This window comes from Dicentrarchus labrax, unplaced genomic scaffold (assembly GCF_905237075.1).
Source record: "Dicentrarchus labrax unplaced genomic scaffold, dlabrax2021, whole genome shotgun sequence".
Lineage (NCBI taxonomy): Eukaryota > Metazoa > Chordata > Actinopteri > Moronidae > Dicentrarchus > Dicentrarchus labrax.
In genome coordinates this window covers 14529658-14548681 of record NW_026136716.1, presented here as the reverse complement: position 1 = coordinate 14548681, position 19024 = coordinate 14529658, and the positions used below count along the sequence as shown (strand labels likewise).

General features: G+C 42.4%; 1 protein-coding gene across 2 annotated transcripts; it reads left to right on the top strand.

Moving 5' to 3' along the window:
- The first annotated feature begins 495 nt into the window (after positions 1-495).
- Positions 496-17023, top strand: mxra5a (matrix-remodelling associated 5a). Of its 2 annotated transcripts, none has more exons than XM_051427246.1 (8): positions 496-747; positions 1170-1384; positions 1556-1685; positions 2859-3249; positions 3394-7461; positions 8192-9110; positions 9195-9521; positions 13628-17023. In XM_051427246.1, the coding sequence occupies exons 2-8, from the start codon at positions 1194-1196 to the stop codon at positions 15213-15215; spliced, it is 7614 nt and encodes a 2537-aa protein (XP_051283206.1). In that variant the 5' UTR covers positions 496-747; positions 1170-1193; the 3' UTR covers positions 15216-17023. The 2 variants fall into 2 exon arrangements, with proteins under 2 accessions (XP_051283206.1, XP_051283205.1); XM_051427245.1 differs by having other exon boundaries at positions 1159-1384.
- Positions 17024-19024: the final 2001 nt, after the last annotated feature.

Here is a 19024-nt window from a genome sequence, read left to right as displayed (position 1 = left end):
GAAATATAATTTCAGAAAATAGGACAAAAAGTTATTTTTATAAAAAATGTCCTACTGCAGCTTTAATACTAACATTTCCTCTGGAAAGGAAGAATCTATTTAAGGCCCCTCTCTACTATACATTACTTCCCAGGGTACTTAGTTTAGCTTAGCTTTGGCCCCAAACACTCTGGTTCTAGCCCTGTCAGCTGCAGCTCTAATGCCACAGTTTATCCAGTTTGTTTAGCTTTAGATTTCTTCCAGTTTCTCTCATCCAGCTGGTCTTGAAACTGTCAGCTTTTGAGGTTAATCTAATTTCTCATAGTTCCAATATGACTCATCCAATATATCCCAGCAACCCTAACCAACCATTCTTACACTCAGCAGCATAAGAGTGTGTTTGGCTGTGCTCAAGACCCACCGCTGAAACTCTCCTCAACCTCTTCTGTCCTTTCGAAAAACTTCTCTGGCTCCTCCTGTTGCGTCTTCGCCTTCCGTGCGCGTCGGAGAAGCTCCCCCACTCACTGCTCACTGCAGATCCACAGAGTAGACTACTGGCATTGAGGAGTTAGACCCAAACTTTCCCCCCAAGAGAATTTTACATTAAAATCCGTGTTTTTTTTCTCGTCTGTGCAGATTTTCAGTTTTGTTCTCTTCTCAGAGGTTTTCCGCTTTTGTTCTATTTTTAATTGTGCGGTTTTTTTTACTTTATCCATGTTGAAATGGAATATGAGGAGTTCCCCAGAGAGCAGCTATCAAGGTTTTGAGGTAAGAGCATCTATATTTCATTGCAATAATTTGAGCTGAAGCGATTAAATATTTAGGGAGCACTTTGCCTGAAACCCCCCACTGCAGCGCTGTGTGCGTAATTTACCGGAGTTTATCCATTCATGCGTTGATGGAGGCAAAGAGTCACCCACGAAACTTGTTCCGAATTCGGATCAGCACTAAGTATTAAGTTTAACAGTGATGGATTATGACTGTCATCTGAGATAGTTTTATTGTAGTTTATCTGTCACAATAATGTCAGTCCGTTTTTTGGTCTCTTCGTCGCCTTTTTCCCTTTAAAAATGTTCTTAAACAGAGATCAATAATAATAATAATAATAATAATAATAATAATAATAATAATAGTACTTATCGCATGTCTCATGTGTTGGTTACATTATTACTGTTGTAGTTTTTACACAGCCGCTGTGACTGCTCCTCCCGTGGATGAAGATGGACCCTCCCGCCCTGTGCGTCCTCCAGACTCTGCTGGTGCTGATGATCTTGCCCCCCGTTGCCTCTCTGCCCTGTCCCCGGCCTTGCTCCTGCCCACAGCCCACTGAGCTCCACTGCACCTTCCGCTCCCTCCTCACCATCCCAGTTGCTGTATCCAAACACGTGGAACGCATGAACCTGGGGTCAGTCCTTTTGGGATCCTCAGCATTGCCTATTATTTTGCTACACTGTCAGTGATTGGATTACACTCTTAATGCAGAATTATAAAGGGATTTAACACCCAGGCTCATGTATTGTTTCTTTTGAATTTGGGGTTTCTGTGTATTATATCGCCCACTCTGGTTGTGTTTCAGGTTCAATAGCATTAATAAGATCACAGATAGATCGCTGGCTGGCCTGAGGAAGTTGGAGCTTCTGATGGTCCATGGGAATGACATCCACAGTCTACCAGATGGAGTCTTCAGAGACCTTAATTCACTACAGGTACACCGATTGAACTCACCAAATGTTACCCAGGAATAATTCAAATGAATGAATGGCGGCTATAGGTCTGGTTTTAGTCCTTAAGCAAGATACTGAACAGTTTCTTTGTAAGGTCCTATCTAACAATTTGCTGATTTTTACCAGATTATGGTATTTTACAGCTCAGATTGCCAATAACATCTCACTGAGTGTCCATTTGGAACATAATGTGTTTAGCGTGTGACTATGGCTCCATTGTGTTTCTAAGCTGACAAGGTATGGCATATATTTCTATTTTAAAAAGAAGAAAACAACATTGGCATAAGAAAAAAAACACATTTTCTCCTCTACACATTTCTGACTGCTGGAAGTCAGTCAGAGCTGGGCGTTGTGAGAGAAAGTCTGTCTATAAAATAACGTCAAAGTAAATGCTAAATGCGTAACATTCATGGTGTTTGCATTAATTTGAATGGCCAGGATAATAACAACCTGTTTAATACTTATTAACAACATTTAATACAAATTTTATTACTTTTTCATGGATAAAACTGATGAAAAACGAGGCAAAATGTCTTTCCTGCCATAAAAACCACTGTATAAATGTAAATCCCAGTAAAAAAGGAGAAAGTCATTCTAAGTTTAAACATTTTTATAAACTAATAGTTTTCATTATGCCAGATTTTAGGGGGTTCTGTATCCCTAAACTCGAAAAAGTTACCTTTTCAGAGGAGCATTAATCTATTTGAAAGGGTTCAACAACAGCAACCATTTTAGTTTGTCTTTCCCCTACTTTCTCCCATGATACTAGTTTACTGTGACTTTTTTTACTCATTATTTATCATTTAGATAGCAAAAATAAACCTGAACCTGGACTTGGACTTCCCATGAATTCTAAAAATTACAAATGTCTCAAAATATTCTTCATTTGGAATGTAGATTCTACATAATTGTAATTTTATCAGAGAAAGAGACATTAAAAAAACATTTAAATCTGACTTTCACTGTTGCTATATGAAGCTTGTATTGAATAAAATATGGCTACATCATCACTTTGAGTATTAAGTATTCTAAATGTGTTGTTTCTCAGAATGTGTAATCTTAGCTCTTTTCTTTAAGATGGGGTAGGAGGGTTCAAGAGGTTCATAATGTTACAATTACTAATGACTTTCCTTGTCCTTTTGCTCATTGGTTTAGATGTTGAAAATTAGCTACAACAAGCTGAAGGAGATCAACAGACACACCCTTCAAGGTCTATGGGCCTTGGCCAGGTTACATCTGGACCACAACCGGCTAGAGTTCATCCACCCAGATGCCTTCCAGGGCCTCACCTCTCTGCGACTGCTGCAGCTGGAAGGCAACAGGCTTCAGCAGCTGCACCCAGCCACCTTCACCACCTTCACTCTAATGGACTACTTCCATGTCTCCACTCTGAGGCACCTCTACCTGTCAGACAATGGGTTGAGATCACTGCCTTCCAGGCTGGTGGCCACCATGCCTCAGCTGGAGAACCTGTACCTCCATGGGAACCCTTGGACATGTGACTGCAACATGAAGTGGCTCCATGAATGGGATAAAACCTCACCAGGTTAGACATTAAATTTCTGATTTGATGAAGACTAGTGAACTGATACTTTAGAGTTTGTCTTTACTTATATATTTCATAACATTTAAAGATGACAATCCAAATTGCTTCAGTGTCTTATTTGACATGGTTGTTTTTTTCCCCCAGGTGTCTTGAAATGTAAAAAGGACAGGGCCCTTCCCGGTGGCCAGCTGTGTCCTATGTGCTCCTCTCCTAGGCACCTTCAGAGGAAAGAGGTCCAAGCCATGGAGAACCTGTCCTGCAGCAGCCCCGTCATCAGCTCTCCTCACAGGACTTCCGCACCTGATGATGTTGAGAGTGAGGTCATGACTATGGAGGAATTCAGTGAAACATTTGGAAACGTCTCCCTGGGCTTGTCAGATGAACACGGGAATGAGGTGGATCTAGAGTGTAGCATTGGCGAGCCGAGAGAGCTTACCAAGATCAATGGGGAGCAGGTCAACCAGGTCCAACTGGCCTCCAACATCACCTTTTCAGTGGATCTTGAATGCCCTGTTGATAGAGAAAAGTATGAGCGACTGTGGAGGCTAATCGCATACTACAGCAATGTGCCAGCCCATTTACAAAGGGGGGTTATGCTCAGTAAAGAGCCTCATCCAACCTATGTGTATAGGCAGGACCCCGAGAAGGATGCCCTGTACTACACAGGAGTTAAAGTTAATATGATGGCCCAGCCGGAATGGCTGATGCAGACATCTGCAGACCTTCAGCTGAACAGACTTCAATCATCAGCCAAGGTGGTAAAATTGATCCTGAGCACAGACTTCTCGGAGACAGTGGAGGCAGAGCTGGTGCGAAGACAGAGGAGGACGTGGGTCATGATCGAGTCAACAAACACAACCCGCAAAGTGTTGAGTGCTATCCTGGGAAGCCCGAGTCAAATGTACTGTAACGTGCACAGTTCTGGCCAACCAGTCATCCACTGGATGCTGCCAGATGGCTCAAAGGTGGAGGCACCGTACAGCAGTCCAGACAACAGGGTGTCTGTGTCCAGTGAAGGACGGCTGGTCATTAAAGCTGTCAGCCACTCAGACTCAGGAATTTACTACTGCATTGCTAAGGTTCATGGAGACCTTGCTGTCCTACCATTCCATCTGACAGTGCAGGAATCCTCTAGCCCTCCCCCAGGGGAGGATGCCTCAATTACACCTATCGAGGGATTTGCAGGGAGCCCCATTTCCCTGCCTTGCACGTCATCTGGTTCTCCTGATGCAGAAATTAACTGGATTCTACCAAGCAGCAACATAGTTAGTCTCCAAGCCAACTCCTCTAGAGCTTTGGTCTTTTCCAACGGCACTCTACACATTCCACAGACTCAGTTATTAGACAGTGGTTATTATAAATGCATTGCCATAAATCAACATGGTGTGGATACACTGGCTACAAAAATCACTCTTGTCAGGCGCAAAGGGCTGATAAGGCCTTTGAGAAAGTTTCCACTAAGACCTCAGTCAGCCTCAGGGGTCAACACTCAGATTAAGGTCCCGACAGAGGATACAGAGGAGGCATCAGGGGACACTGAGGTTACTCAGGTGGGGGCTCCAATAAGTCGTGTGGATCCTGTGAGGAGGAGAATTCCAGGAGGTGTGGCCACAGGCAGGAGGGGCATCCATCCATTGAGGAGGAGGCCACTAATGCGAAAACCAACAGGATCACGTATTGAAGACAGGAAGAATGTAGTTGAGAACAGGAGGAAGATTAACACGACAAAGAGTAAAATAGACCCAGAGAAATGGGCGGATATTTTGGCAAAGATAAGGGATAGAAATTCTCAGAATACTGTGACACCACTCCCAGTTCAGCATACAACAGAGAGTAAAATGACAGAGCAGACAACACAGTCAGAAGAAACTACTGAGGGATCATCTGATGGCGTGACTGAGCAGGAAAAAGAGAGCCAGGATTTCTTCACAACACTACACACTCCAGTGCAACATACAAAAATGAAAACTAATAAACACAATACACAAGGTCAAGGCGCACATGTGACATCTAATAGCTACACTGCTGATGATACACATGATATGACATTAAACAGTCAGCACACACACAGCATACATGCTACAGAACCACACACAACACAGACTACATATAATGTGCAACACAAAACCCCTGATATGAACTTGGATCTACACACAACTTCAAACAGTGTGTTTTTCCTCCCACAGACCACATCTGTTCCCCTACACGCTGTCACTTTCTGGCAGGCTAACACAAACATTGCAAGCAGCAGCAGTACATTGTCTCTACAAGAGAACCATAGCACAAATACAGATGTTGATGGAGTCAAAACAGCTGATTGGTCCAAGGCATCGGAGAGGAGCGAGAATATGGATAAACCAAATGTTGTTGCCAGCTCTAATAATGACAGAGAACTCCTTTCAAGTGGAAGTCAAATTATCCCGTCGGTCAACCCAAATGAATCAGCAACAAGCCAAGAGGAAAATGGAAAATATCTCAGTGAGACTGTAACAACCTCACAGCCGCATACTCAGCCAAAGGACACAGCACTTGATAATTCACAATCTCGAGCAATGCTCACAACAGCATCTCCAGCAACTACACTTGTACCCACGACTTCAAGGAGGTGGGGGTCTGAAGGACAATCGCCCCTACGACAACCTAACTCTAGGAGAAGGAATGGGGGTCGTCGGAGAAAGCCAAACAGAAGGAAACAAAAGCTGAATAAACCCACCCAGTTTATTGCCACCACACCTGCAAATGCTCCCCTAGCAACAGTCAGGACCACCGCCTCCAAACAGCTAAAAATAGAAGCATTAGAAGTTACAACAGCCAATTTCAATACCACTGTTCCATTCAGCGGCAGCCAAGCAGCGTCATCAGGCAGACTGAGTCATGAAGAAAGCACAGACTCAGGGCATGGCGCCGAGGCAGCCACCAAACTCTCTTCAATACCAGCTTCTCCCCCCGAAACAAACGACAGCCTTCTACTGCTGGCCAAACCACTATTCAAAAGTACATCAGTGGCACCATCATTTCCAACAACCTCTCCAGGAGTGGGTCACGGAAAGACGAGTTCTCAAACAGTCTTGGGAATCTCAGAGAGTGCATCTCCTGCAGTACGCTTGGATATGTTCACATCAACCACTCAGCAGATGTTTATAGAGAGCCCTCTTCCACCTGTTAAACCCTTAGAGGAGACACAAAGGGTAAGCGTTACGGGACACCTTGGACCTGTGCTTCACTCTGACAATTCCTCTGGGAGTTTTCACACTATAACACAAGTGCAAACAGATGTTGGGCAGAATCAATCAGACCATCAATACACACCCATGGAAAAGGATGGAAAGATGAATTTGAAAGAAACTGACATGCATTTTTCACTGCTGCCATCCCCATCTGCCTCAGCTGCTTCCTCGATCGAGCATGAAATCAAGGCAACCTCTGGATACATGACAAGTGGCTTAGTTACAACTCCGAGCATGCTTGAGGGTGAAGTGGACACAGAACAGGTAACCACAAAGACACCTACAGTCCCTGAAAGATCTTATCATAGTTTTAGTCAAAATAAAATCCAGAGCAGTGAGTCAGAGGTAGATAAGCATCTTGAAGAAACTGCACACGTAGGAATTAATGTTGATGCTCTTATAACAATACATCCTTCTGCTACGTGGTTGAGGCCTGATGTTGTGATCCCATCCAGAGTGGCACCGCATGTCACTTTATTACCTGAAACTTCTTCTACAGGACCCATAATGGGCCCTTCACTAAGAGCCACCACTCAGGAGGCTCCCAGGATCAGCAACATTCCAGACAACAACAGTCAAGACCAAGAAATCCAATCCATCACCACAACAGAGCCTCAGAGAACATTAGACTACCATCCTGCAACGCAGTCAATTAACCACAAACTGGATTTGTTTATTAGTATAAACCCAACCTCCCCAGCCCTAAAATTGACCAGCAGACAGACATTCAAGCAGACGACCATCCCTGCCCCAACAATTGCTACTGTCCAAACTGATCCCTTCAGAGAGGGACTGCTAACAAGCACTCATGACGTGTCCAGAAAGCACCAGCTACCTGGACAAGGATCTATTCCAAGAGGGAAGCCAAGGATAACTAAGAGCAATTTCCAGACTTTAACTGTTAAAGCTGAAACAGATGCTCAGCTTCCCTGTGAGGCTGAGGGTGAGCCAATGCCCTTCCTGTCATGGACTAAAGTTGCAAGTGGTATGTATGACTCAACCTCATAACTCAGCTTTATGTACATTTTCAGGTCAGCCTTGGCACTTCCTTCTTTACAAACAATGTGGAAAATAGAAGTTATTATTAAACCAGTGTAATTAGCTTATTTAAGATTCCAATAAACACTGAGTAATATAAATACCATAACCTTTATTTTTTTGTTTACTTTATTAATTGGACAAATACAGGCAACGCTATGCAAGTATATCACAGAAAAATATATTACAGTGTGACAGCCTAGAATATGGTTACTTTGTCCAATATGAACATAATTCCAAGGATAACTGGGTCAATAAGAATAAAAGCTTATTCTGTTTAAAAAAGCTGTTAAATGGAAACATTGTGTTGGCATTGTCTTTGTCCACCTTGGAATAAATATTATTTCACAACTAAAAGCTGATTTGAGGGTGCACTCCCTGATAAGCACATAAGTAATGTAAAGTAGGTAAATCTATGTGTATTAAGTAGGATGAGGGCTCTACTGTTTGTCAAAGCCATCTGGCCAGTCAATATTAAGTTATCCCCTTGAACATGCTATAGATTTGTAAAATATGACACCCACAAATAATTATTTTTGTACCACTTGTGAATACTACTCCCATTTCACCTACAGTATATTGTTTCTTTTCTTTTCTACAATCAATACTTACTTTAAATGGTATGCTATGTGTTAGAGCACACTGTTATATTTTAAACCTTTTTTCCATTCATGCAGGGACGAGTATTGCTCAGAACACCAGGATCCAGAGGTTTGAGGTCCATCAAAATGGTACATTAATCATCAGGAACACACATCCCATGGATGGGGGCCAGTACCTGTGCACTATCCAGAACCAGTATGGCACAGACAAAATGGTGATCAACCTTGTGGTCCTGTCTCAGCATCCGCGGGTACTCCAGCCTCGGCACAGAGACATCACTACGCATCTAGGCGGCAATGTAGATTTAGAGTGTAAAGTGGAGGGGCACCCTACGCCTCGAGTCACATGGGTACTCCCTAACCATGTCCACATGGCTGTTGTCCCACTTGGTGTTGCCCCTCGGCAGCGTGTGGCCATATTGACTAATGGAACCCTCCGGATCAGCCAGGTCACTTACACAGATAGAGGGATTTACAAGTGCATTGGCAGCAGCACGGCCGGAGCCGACACAGTCTCAGTCCGCCTTTATGTCTCCGCTTTGCCACCCATGATTCAGCAGACACAACATGAGAACATCACCCTCCCAGAGGGCAGCAACGCCTACATTCACTGTACTGCCACAGGTGCCCCTCAGCCTGTCATCCGCTGGATCACACCTGATGGTGTGCAGCTCACTGCTTCCCAGTTTGTTAATGGACGCAACCTCATCGTCTTCCCAAATGGGACCCTCTATATACGGGGACTGGGCCTTGGAAATGCTGGGAGATATCAGTGCTCTGCCAGTAACACAGTGGCTTCCAGCAGGAGAACAGTAATCTTGAGCATAAGAAGGAATCTGTCCTTAGCCAAGGCCAGTATCACATCATCATCCCCAGAGAGAACAGATGTGATCTATGGGGGGAGACTGCTGCTCAACTGTGTGGCAAAAGGAGAGCCAGAGCCCCGGATCATCTGGAGGACACCCTCTAAGAAGCTGGTGGATGCTCAGTACAGGTAACAGTTGCACAAGCTAACTAATATTTTTTTCTACATTCTCAATAAATAAATGCCTACATTAAGTTTCTATTATCTTTGCAGTTATGACCCCAGGATCAACGTGTTCCCGAACGGCACTATAACCATTCATTCTGTGACTGACAAAGACAGTGGTGACTATCTGTGTGTGGCACGTAACAAGATGGGTGATGACTACGTTTTGCTGCGGGTTAACGTGCTGACCAGGCCGGCTAAAATCAAACAGAAGCAGCAGCAATCCAGTCAGGAGGTGGTGTACGGTGGAGACCTGAAGGTGGACTGCGTGGCTTCTGGTCTCCCCAACCCCGAGATCAGCTGGGCACTCCCGGATGGGACCATGGTCAACCCGGTCAAACAAAGAGATGGTGTAAGCGGAGGGCGCAGTCGCAGGTATGAGCTGCTTAGTAATAGTGAATCTTAGATTTGTTAATACATTTTATTTATAGAGCACTTTTCTAGGAACTCAAAGACACTTCACATAGGTTAAAATTTGATTAAAAGTAATTTTCACCTCTAAGATGCCTCCATTGGCCTATATCGCAAAGGAAGTTTAAAGGCATACTATGCAGTTTTCCGGTTTTGTCAAACAGCTACCCCTAGAGTCGCTGTGGAGTACTTGTATTTAACGTTAAATGTCCTAAATACCACTCACCAGAGCCGTCTCTATATACGGCTCTGCGTCTCTGCACTCACGGCCTGATCCCCTCCCCCCTGTATACCGGTACATGTTCAGTAGGATGGAAGTGTCGGACATCGAACAGGCAAAGATAGACTCTGAAGATGTCTACTGACCAGGTAACTGCTAGTGTCTTCCATTGAGGCTGCTTCTTATGTCGCTGATGTATGTGATGTCGCGCCGTAAAGCAATTTGTGATTCTCGTGAGATTTGGCGGGACGCCACCCTCAGACTTGCATTGCTGGTCGTGCCAATGGCGTCCCTCTCCTGCTTTGCTATCGGGATGATTCGCTATACTACGAGTTTGTTTACCATCGAAATGACTTCGAAGCCTACTATTAAGGTAAAAATCTTGCATAGTGTGCCTTTAACTAAGCCCGCCTCTCTTTCAGCTCCATGGCTACGAGCCTAACATTGATTTTAACCCCTTAAAATCAATCCTCTTTTTTCTCTGAATTAGCTTTAAAGTTAGAATTCCTCATATTGCATACTCTGTGACAGTATCCTCGGCCTACATATACACTCAGTGTACCTGGTCCCCCCAAGCTAAAAAATAATCTATGGTCCAACTTTATAGTTATATTGGAGGCTGTGCCTCATGTGACCAAAAAGCTGAGTTAAACCCAAAGATAGCTGGCTAACCCTTTATTCTCACAATTTTACTCCATCCAACTGGCAGTATGTTGTCCTTCTAATACTCTAGGATGGCCAAAAAGAAACCTCTATTGTATCATGTTGCAAAATGGTACTTGCATCCCAAGTTCCCTTTATTAATTGACTGACTTCCTGCTCAAAGTGGCCAGCCATTCTCAAATTCTTCATAAATATTTAATATTTATATTTACCAAATATTTCAAGAAAATTGTTCCATCACAAAAAATAAAACTGCATAAACAGCGATTAATATTGTATTTTTTCTTTTCAGTAGAAATTTCTGGCAGGGCTGTCAAAACTGGGGCCTAAAGGCCAAGGTTGGCCCAACATAAGCTTTGATTTGGCCCGCGGGACCCACTTTGGGCTGACACGGAATTAGTAGCATAAAGATGTCAATATACCAGGCTACTATGTACTAAGTAAAATCAGTTTCAACCCAGTTTCTTCTTAACTGTTAAAGATCTAGTGTGTAGGATTTAGTGGCTTTTAGCCGTGTAGTGTAGTTGCAACTTCCTCGCCTCACCCTCCCCTTTAAAATGCGAAGGAGAAACAGCGTCTGTGAAATGCGTGAAAAAACGTGGTGGTTCAACGTAGCGGACTTGCTCCCTCTGTAGATAAAAACCGCTCATTCTAAGGTAACAAAAACTAATTTTCACATTTCAATTCAATACAAGGTTACACTCTGCACCCTGCATAAAAAGATAAAAAGAAAGAAGTGTTATTTAAAAGAAGTGGTCACTTTTGGTCACCACATAGACGTATACAGGAATTCCAACAAACATCCCTGATCTCTGATGATGAACCAAACTCCCTGATACAAAATGAAGAAGATTAAGATTTGCTGCTCATGATTGGCACCTTTCTACCTTACACACCTCCTTGTGTGGGTCAGAGTGTTGCATTTTAATAAAATCAATTCAGAGCAGCTGAAGGGATTGTTAAGAAGTTGTAGTTTTGGAATACAAAATGTACATGGAGTATAGTCGCTCTAACATTGAACTGATTTTAAATGTAGAGTCACTGAACTGACCCATCACTATTGGCTAGTGGTGTTCAACAAAGAAATCTAATCTTTAGCTTTGCCAGTTGGTCCTGTTTAACAATTAACCCACATTTAATCAACTAAGACATTGAAAGATTCATTAAAAATGTCCATATGTCCATATAACTTATTGGAAACTATTTCCTGACTCTGCGCTACAGTGGCAGCTCACCACCTTAAGATTAATGACTCTTCACTTCCACGGAAAATTACTTCAGGAACCAATTTGGCATGTGCTGCTACAATACAAAAACTCCTTCATATTTCAGCTGTATTTATTGTTTCCTGCTATGACACATAGAACATACTGTAAATACTACTTGTCAGTCTATTAAGGTTGTGCAACCTAACATGTTTCTTTCTGACACATAATAGCTGACTGGACATTGAAAAAAGGCTCACATAGCAGCAAATACCAGTACCTTTGTACTCATCTGTTTCAAAATAGCCTTGAAGATAAATACAGAACCTGCCATACTAGTATGCAAAAAAAATTCAAAAGCAGATTTAGACTTTATTGTCCCAGACAGAGATTTATTTTTACAGTTTAGTTCAACATAGAAACACACAAATATAAACACAGCAATATACAGATAAAGGCAAAACGTAGATAGATAAACAAATTGCTTCCCAATACAACAGTGAATGCAATGGCAGAGGGGACAAAACTCTTGCTGAAGCAAGCTCTCCTCCATTTTAAGGGCCCGCCCATCCACATGGCAGTGATGTGAAGTGAAGACTGAAGGGGTAATCAGTGTCATTTGCTATTGTGAGTGCCAGGCGTGTGATGGCTCTGTCGTTTATGTCGGAGAATTGATGACTGTAGAGGCAGTATGCGTGACGGTGGTAAGTTTGTTTTTGTTAGAGATGGTCAACACGTTGAAGAAGCAGGGGAACAGTACAACAGGATGGGCTGTATTATGATTTTGTAAAGCAACAAAGGGGGGGGGTGCTCAGAGTTTATAAATAATAACAGAGGAGTCTGTGCTGGGATCGTTTATGCATAGAAGTGATGTGTTGATCAAAACTTTATTGCCTGTTGTGAGTAAGATATTTTAAGTTATTTTTCTGCCTTGCCATGGAAAGGCAGGAGGGTGCTAATGACTAGCTGCACGTAGTTATCAGTGACCCATTATGTGAAGTGAGAGAGTTTCTATTGGTTGTAACAGAGTTATTGTAATTAAATAGTCCTAGAAGTGCAACAGTGTCATCAGAGTATTTGAAGTATGTGGTGATTGGTGAGGGGCTGGTCCATATAATAATGTTGAAGTGTAAAGGAAGGGGACACAGCCCTGAGGGGCTCCGGTTTTGGTGATGACAGTTGATGATGATCCTCTACCTATTCTAACAAGTTTTGAAGTGGATGAGGAGTTGAGGGTGTTGAAGTTTCTTGGCCATCTTGTAGCATCAAATTGAAGGTGCAGCTAAGTAATCAAAGGACTGTAGCAAAGTTTCCTGGTGATTCCAGACGTTGGAGGAGGGAGTGGAGGAAGCAGGACACAGCATCCTCCATCTCTCGTTTGGCCCTGTAGTCAAACTGGTGGGGGTCCAGCTGTGGTCTGACAGCTGGTAGGATGATATTCAGGATTAGTTTTTCTGTACATTTCATGATTATTGAAGTAAGTGTGACCTTCAATTCAAGAGTAGTGGTGGTTGGGTTATGTAGGGCAGGGTTTTCTTCGGTACTGGTATGCTGGTGAATGTTTTTCAGAAGGTCCATATTCTGTCCTGTAGGATTCTCAGACGATAGAGCGGAGAATTAGAGAGAGCTCCATGGCACACAGCTTGAGTACCTTAGCTGGGATGCCATTTGGCCCTGGTAACCTTGAAAGCTGCTTGAAAGCTGCTGGCCTTTAAAGTCACCAGGTATATGCAGTAACACCATATAAAGGATTGTTTTGTATTATTTCCATTTGAATTTGTGTGGAGTATTCTTTCCTCAGTAAGAAAAGAGCTATACATGATGGTAGTAAGTCATAATGTATGATGTCCAAATCTTAAAAATGTTTAATTTCATTCCATTATGATATTATGCACACAACTCTTAACTGACAGCCGCAGTCATCCTCAAAAGTATAACAATCAGTATCCCTGTCCTTCCTTTCCTTTCTGAACTGTCTGTAGGTATGTGGTGTTTGACAATGGGACACTATACTTCAATGATGTCGGCATGCCAGAGGAAGGTGACTACACTTGCTATGCTGAGAACCAACTTGGCAAAGATGAGATGAAGGTTAGAGTCAAAGTCAAGGTTGCACCTTCCCCACCAAAAATCCAGGATAAAGACAAAAATATTGTCAGGGTTTTCTATGGTGAAACCACTACACTAAGATGTAACACCAAAGGGGAATCAATGCCGGTCATCACATGGATATCCCCTACAAATAGAGTGATATTTCCTGTTTTAGACAAATACCAGATCCTGGATGATGGGACACTGGTGGTTCAAAAGGTCCAACGTTTTGATGGAGGTAACTACACCTGTATGGCCAGGAACAATGCAGGACAAGATCATAAAGTAATCAGGCTGGAGGTCCTGGTAACATCTCCAGTTATCAACGGCTTAAGTGGAACTGCCAACACTATCAAAGTAACCGCAGTACAGGATCAGCGGAAGTTGGTGGACTGTGTGGCAAAGGGAACCCCGACTCCCCGTATCATGTGGGTTCTACCAGGAAATGTGATCCTTCCTGCACCGTACAATAGCAACAGAATGACAGTTCACCAGAATGGTACCTTGGAAATCCGGTCACCCAAGAGGACAGACTCGGGGCAGCTGGCTTGTATCGCTCGTAATGAAGGAGGGGAGGTCAGGCTGGTGGTAAACTTGGATGTGAAGGACGTTGAGAGGCAACAAATGAGAGGACCAAAAACAGATAGCCTGTCACTGACTGTGGGAAATTCCATGACTTTAAATTGCTCTTTTGAGGGCTCACCACTACCTCATGTCACTTGGATCTTACCCAACGGCACACCTTTACATAGTGGTGCTCGGTTCTCTAAGTTTTTCCACCAGCCAAACGGCTCCTTGATCATCAGCAACCCCTCTGTTGCTGAAGCTGGTATGTACCGCTGTCTGGGGCGTAATTCTCGAGGGCTTGTGGAGCATACAATCACATTGTCTCCAGGGAGAAAGCCAGAGATCAATAACAGATACAACTCTCCTGTCAGCGTCATGAATGGGGAAGGACTTTTGCTTCATTGTCAAGCCAGTGGCGAACCTCTCAGAATAACATGGACACTACCTAGTGGGGTTGTCCTCAACAGGCCACAGAGAGCTGGACGATATGCTGTATTGCCCAATGGGACCCTTGCCATCCAACAAGTATCAGTCTATGATCGGGGGTCCTACGTTTGCCGAGCTGCAAACGAATATGGAAGCTCTCTGCTTTCTGTGTCAGTAATTGTGATTGCATACCCACCTCGAATTACCAACGGCCCTCCCCCTGTGATTTATGCTAAACACGGAGTTGCTGTTCAGTTGAATTGCATAGCAACTGGGATCCCTAGAGTGGACATAGCATGGGAAACGCCTGATAAAACCCGCTTGGCTGTCAGTGCACAGGCACGCCTTTTTGGAAATAAGTACCTCCATCCGCAGGGTTCCCTCATTATCCAAAACCCAACACAAAGAGACGCTGGCGTCTACCGATGTACAGCCAGGAATGCCATTGGCATAGACACTAAAGCTACATTTCTCAATGTGTTCTGAAGAATTTCACTGTTCGTCATAGACCATTTCCATACTGTATGCCCAAGCAACTGCCAACTTGAACATTTTTTAATGATCAAATGTTTTAAAACTGCTGTCACAATGATAAAATAATGAGTTGATTCAAACCTGCAGTGGTGCTTTGAGTGCATCCTGTATAGAGGCTAAAAGTTGATGGTATTTTGTGTATACATAATGTGGATTATGCATAATCCACATCACTGGGAAATATCAATGGGAACCCCATTTTGAGTATTTACTTAAAATGCTATTTTTTGCTAAATAAATACTATTCATTTGAGGAAACTACAATAATGCCTTGATTTGAGACGATCATATGTTCCAGTTTGCCGGTATTGTTTCATTGCATAATGTTAATAGTTATTGCTCATAGACAGATGCTTTTGTTGTTGCCATGTTTTCATTATTTTTGGTTACCTTTCAGTTGTGTTTTGCAGTTTACCTTTAGGCTTATGACTTGTATAGCCTGTTTGGACAGTACAACATATCAACTAAATGATTTACACACTACTAGCAACAATTAATAACTGTAAAATGATCAACTTATGCATCTCATTCCACAAGGTAATGGCACAGGCATGAACAGTTGTAGTTACCTGATATATGCAGGCCCAACCCCAATTTTGGCCAAATATAAATAAAATATATGGGCAAATTTCTAAAATAATTATTTCAAATCACTCAGGGAGGTGGGGCACACCATACTAGGAAAAAAAATGCCAACCATTCGTAATGGCTATTGCTCTTCTATGCCATTGCCTTGTGGAATCCTGTGACTACTATAAAATGTACTTAAAGGGCATACATTGCCAAATAAATTGAGATAGAAAGTATTTAGACAGTCCTTACTTTCACAGAAGGTTTTTTTTAATTCTTTACTTTAATAAGGTAAATTGTAGTTCTTTAATTGTATCATGTTGCTGGAGCATGACTGATTAGCAAAATGCTATCAATCAGAGTTCTTATGTGAATGTATCATCTAAATTTGGACAGTGTGTTCAAAAATCATGGCCGTTGGTCACATATGCCACGCACATTTGTCAACCAGTTACTATATGGGAAAAATATAACAAAACAAAAACAAAAAAATACTTTTGGGGTGCTGTTATCGAAGTTGTAGCTTTACGTCAGATTAAATGGAAGTAGTTTTTTAAATATTCAGGACCAAAACCATAATTGGAGGAGGTATCACACGCTCTCTGTAAAGGAAAATCTGACAATCTAAGTTTATTTTACATTTCATGTTTGGGACTACAAAGCAAGTGGTTAAGCAACAGCATACAAAATTACATCAAACTCTGCCCATAAGTGCCACTCCAGGTATTAACAGTAAAGCAAGTGATTTGACTGATCCTGATCAGTAAGCAAAGACTCTGTAGCATTCTCAGCTGTACATGTATGTTACTTCTGACAATGACAGATTATGTCAAGCTGTAAAGAACTGCATAACTTCTCATCATGAAATATTGTTTAACTTAATTACAGAATTCATTGAAAATATGTAATATGTTGCTAACATTTTTTGAGAGGTGATTTTTGTTTTTTATTTCGAATTTGATACACCATCGGTATCCTTTGCCTTTCATAAATATCCATCTTAAGTATTTTCTGTGTGTTTCCATAACTCAAGTCATATATTTCAATAACTGTTTACCATCTTAGACTCATGCTTCTGAAAAGTGCTGATGCAGGTTCTATGTCCTCATTTGTAAATTATTTGTCTTTGACAGGCCGTGATGCATAGGAATTTCCCCATATTTTAATAAAAGATTTCCCACTTGTTTCAAGTCAAAAACTTTTTATTGCTGAGGCAGGGAAAGCAAAATGATGACTCAAGAATGTTTGCCATAAATGACATCCATAAATGAGAATAATGTTTTTTAAATACCTCAGCAATGGAAGCAGTTTCAGGAAACATTAGTCTGTGACTTTTTCATAATGAAATTATTCAGAAGTTGAATGTAGTTTTTGTTCAGCTGGCCTTGGAGAGCAGAGCACAGATAAAAATCTGAGAAAATGCTCAACTTAGCGTTTTGGATGAAGGAAGTAGGTCACCATTACTCTCGAAGACTAGAAACTTGCAATCATCGCTCTGGGAATACAGCCGCAGTCTCGTCTTCCAGAAAGAAGAAACATCTGGAGCCACGAGGAAATCCCCAATCAGTTCGACAGATTTGGCCTAAAAGAGTCACACTTTGAGAAATTTCAGTATGGGTGACTGTCTTTGTTGGGCCTGGCATTCATTATAAAAGTCATGGCACTGGGGTTGACCAGCACTACACTATGCTGCCTCGTCTACCTTTCTCCCTAATTCTCTTTAGCTTCCTCCTTGCAGATGAAATCAACATTTTCCAGCCTGAAAGCTGATTAGACTGCAGTGATGCATGTTTTCCCCTGTGTAGCTAAAGAAGCCTGACAGCTAAACCAGATTGCTCACCGGGCTCCACTTTGCCATGACCTGTGCTATAACGCTGCCTGTTTGTGACCCAGAACCTGCATGAATACAGCTTGGAAACACTCACATCTTGTGCCCACCTGTTTGCTCTCCTTACTAAAAGAGACAGTCATCAGCATTAAGTAATGCCACACTTTCGGATGTTTATGCTGTTCAGTCACTTTCCTGCTCTGACTTTAGATGGTTTATTTGGGAAATGGACATCATAAGAACCTGAAAAAAGTCACTCTTTTAAGGGATTAGTGCTAATCAAGGCATATCCTCTTCCACTCAGATGCAACAAAACGAGGAGAAGCTTCAGTGAGGGAACCTACTATGATCTATGAATGAGTAGAGATTCTCACATGGCACTGCAGCTGATTGACGAATCAAAGACAGCACAAGGGAGCTCTGGCTGTGGAGAGTTTGTGTCCTACAGCAACACAATCAATACATCTGAACATCAAGGCGCTTCATGTCTGAGCAGCAGAGAAAGTGAGTTTGAAGAAAGGTTGAAAGGACTGCTCCATCAGAGCTGCTTTCTTCAGTGCATTAGAACACTGGGTGGATGTGGAGATTCCTTGGTAATGAAAGCAGCACTGAGCTCACCCCCTTTCTTCCTCAGTAATGGTTGTGATGTTGAAAATATTTTCATCAGGCTCAGATTTAGCGCTTTGAGCTAACTGTAAGTGTGCAAGTGTGATATATTGCTTGTTTTTGACAGCGCGTTCACGAGTGCCAGGTTGCCTTCGTGAATGCTCACGTTCATAGTAAATCATATGAACACCGGTCTTGGTAAATAAGCTACTAAATTGAAAAAAGGTGACAGAAAATTCTGTGGCCTTGATGGTATTTTGTGGCCCGGGGAATCAGCCTGCTGTGAGTTCAATCTACTAATAGTCTATGTGAACATTTCAGATTTCCAAGGCGCATTCTTACTAGGATGGGGTTATCAAACCTCATACTTATTATAATCTATAAGTAATCTGTAGCATCAAGTATTGAAATGACTGTGATGATCGCAGTCAGTACTAACCTCTGTGGTGTACAGTTGCCTATTTCCACATCCAGCCATGTCCAATATTTAACTCAGTTTCCACTAAGTCCTGGGAGAAATATCTGGAAATATATATGTTCACCAGCTATTATTTCATTGTGTCTGCCTGCTGTTTTCGTGCTGGGCAGGTAGTGTACAGTGGCTTTATCAGAGCTTTTTCACTGAAAACAGCCTCCCACTGCTGCTGGAAATAACGCTCAAACATGCTGAAGGGACCTGTGGGTGATGATTCTCTGTGAGTTTGTCTCTAAGAGTGACACCTTTCACATTACACACAGTCATTTCACCCATTGTTGA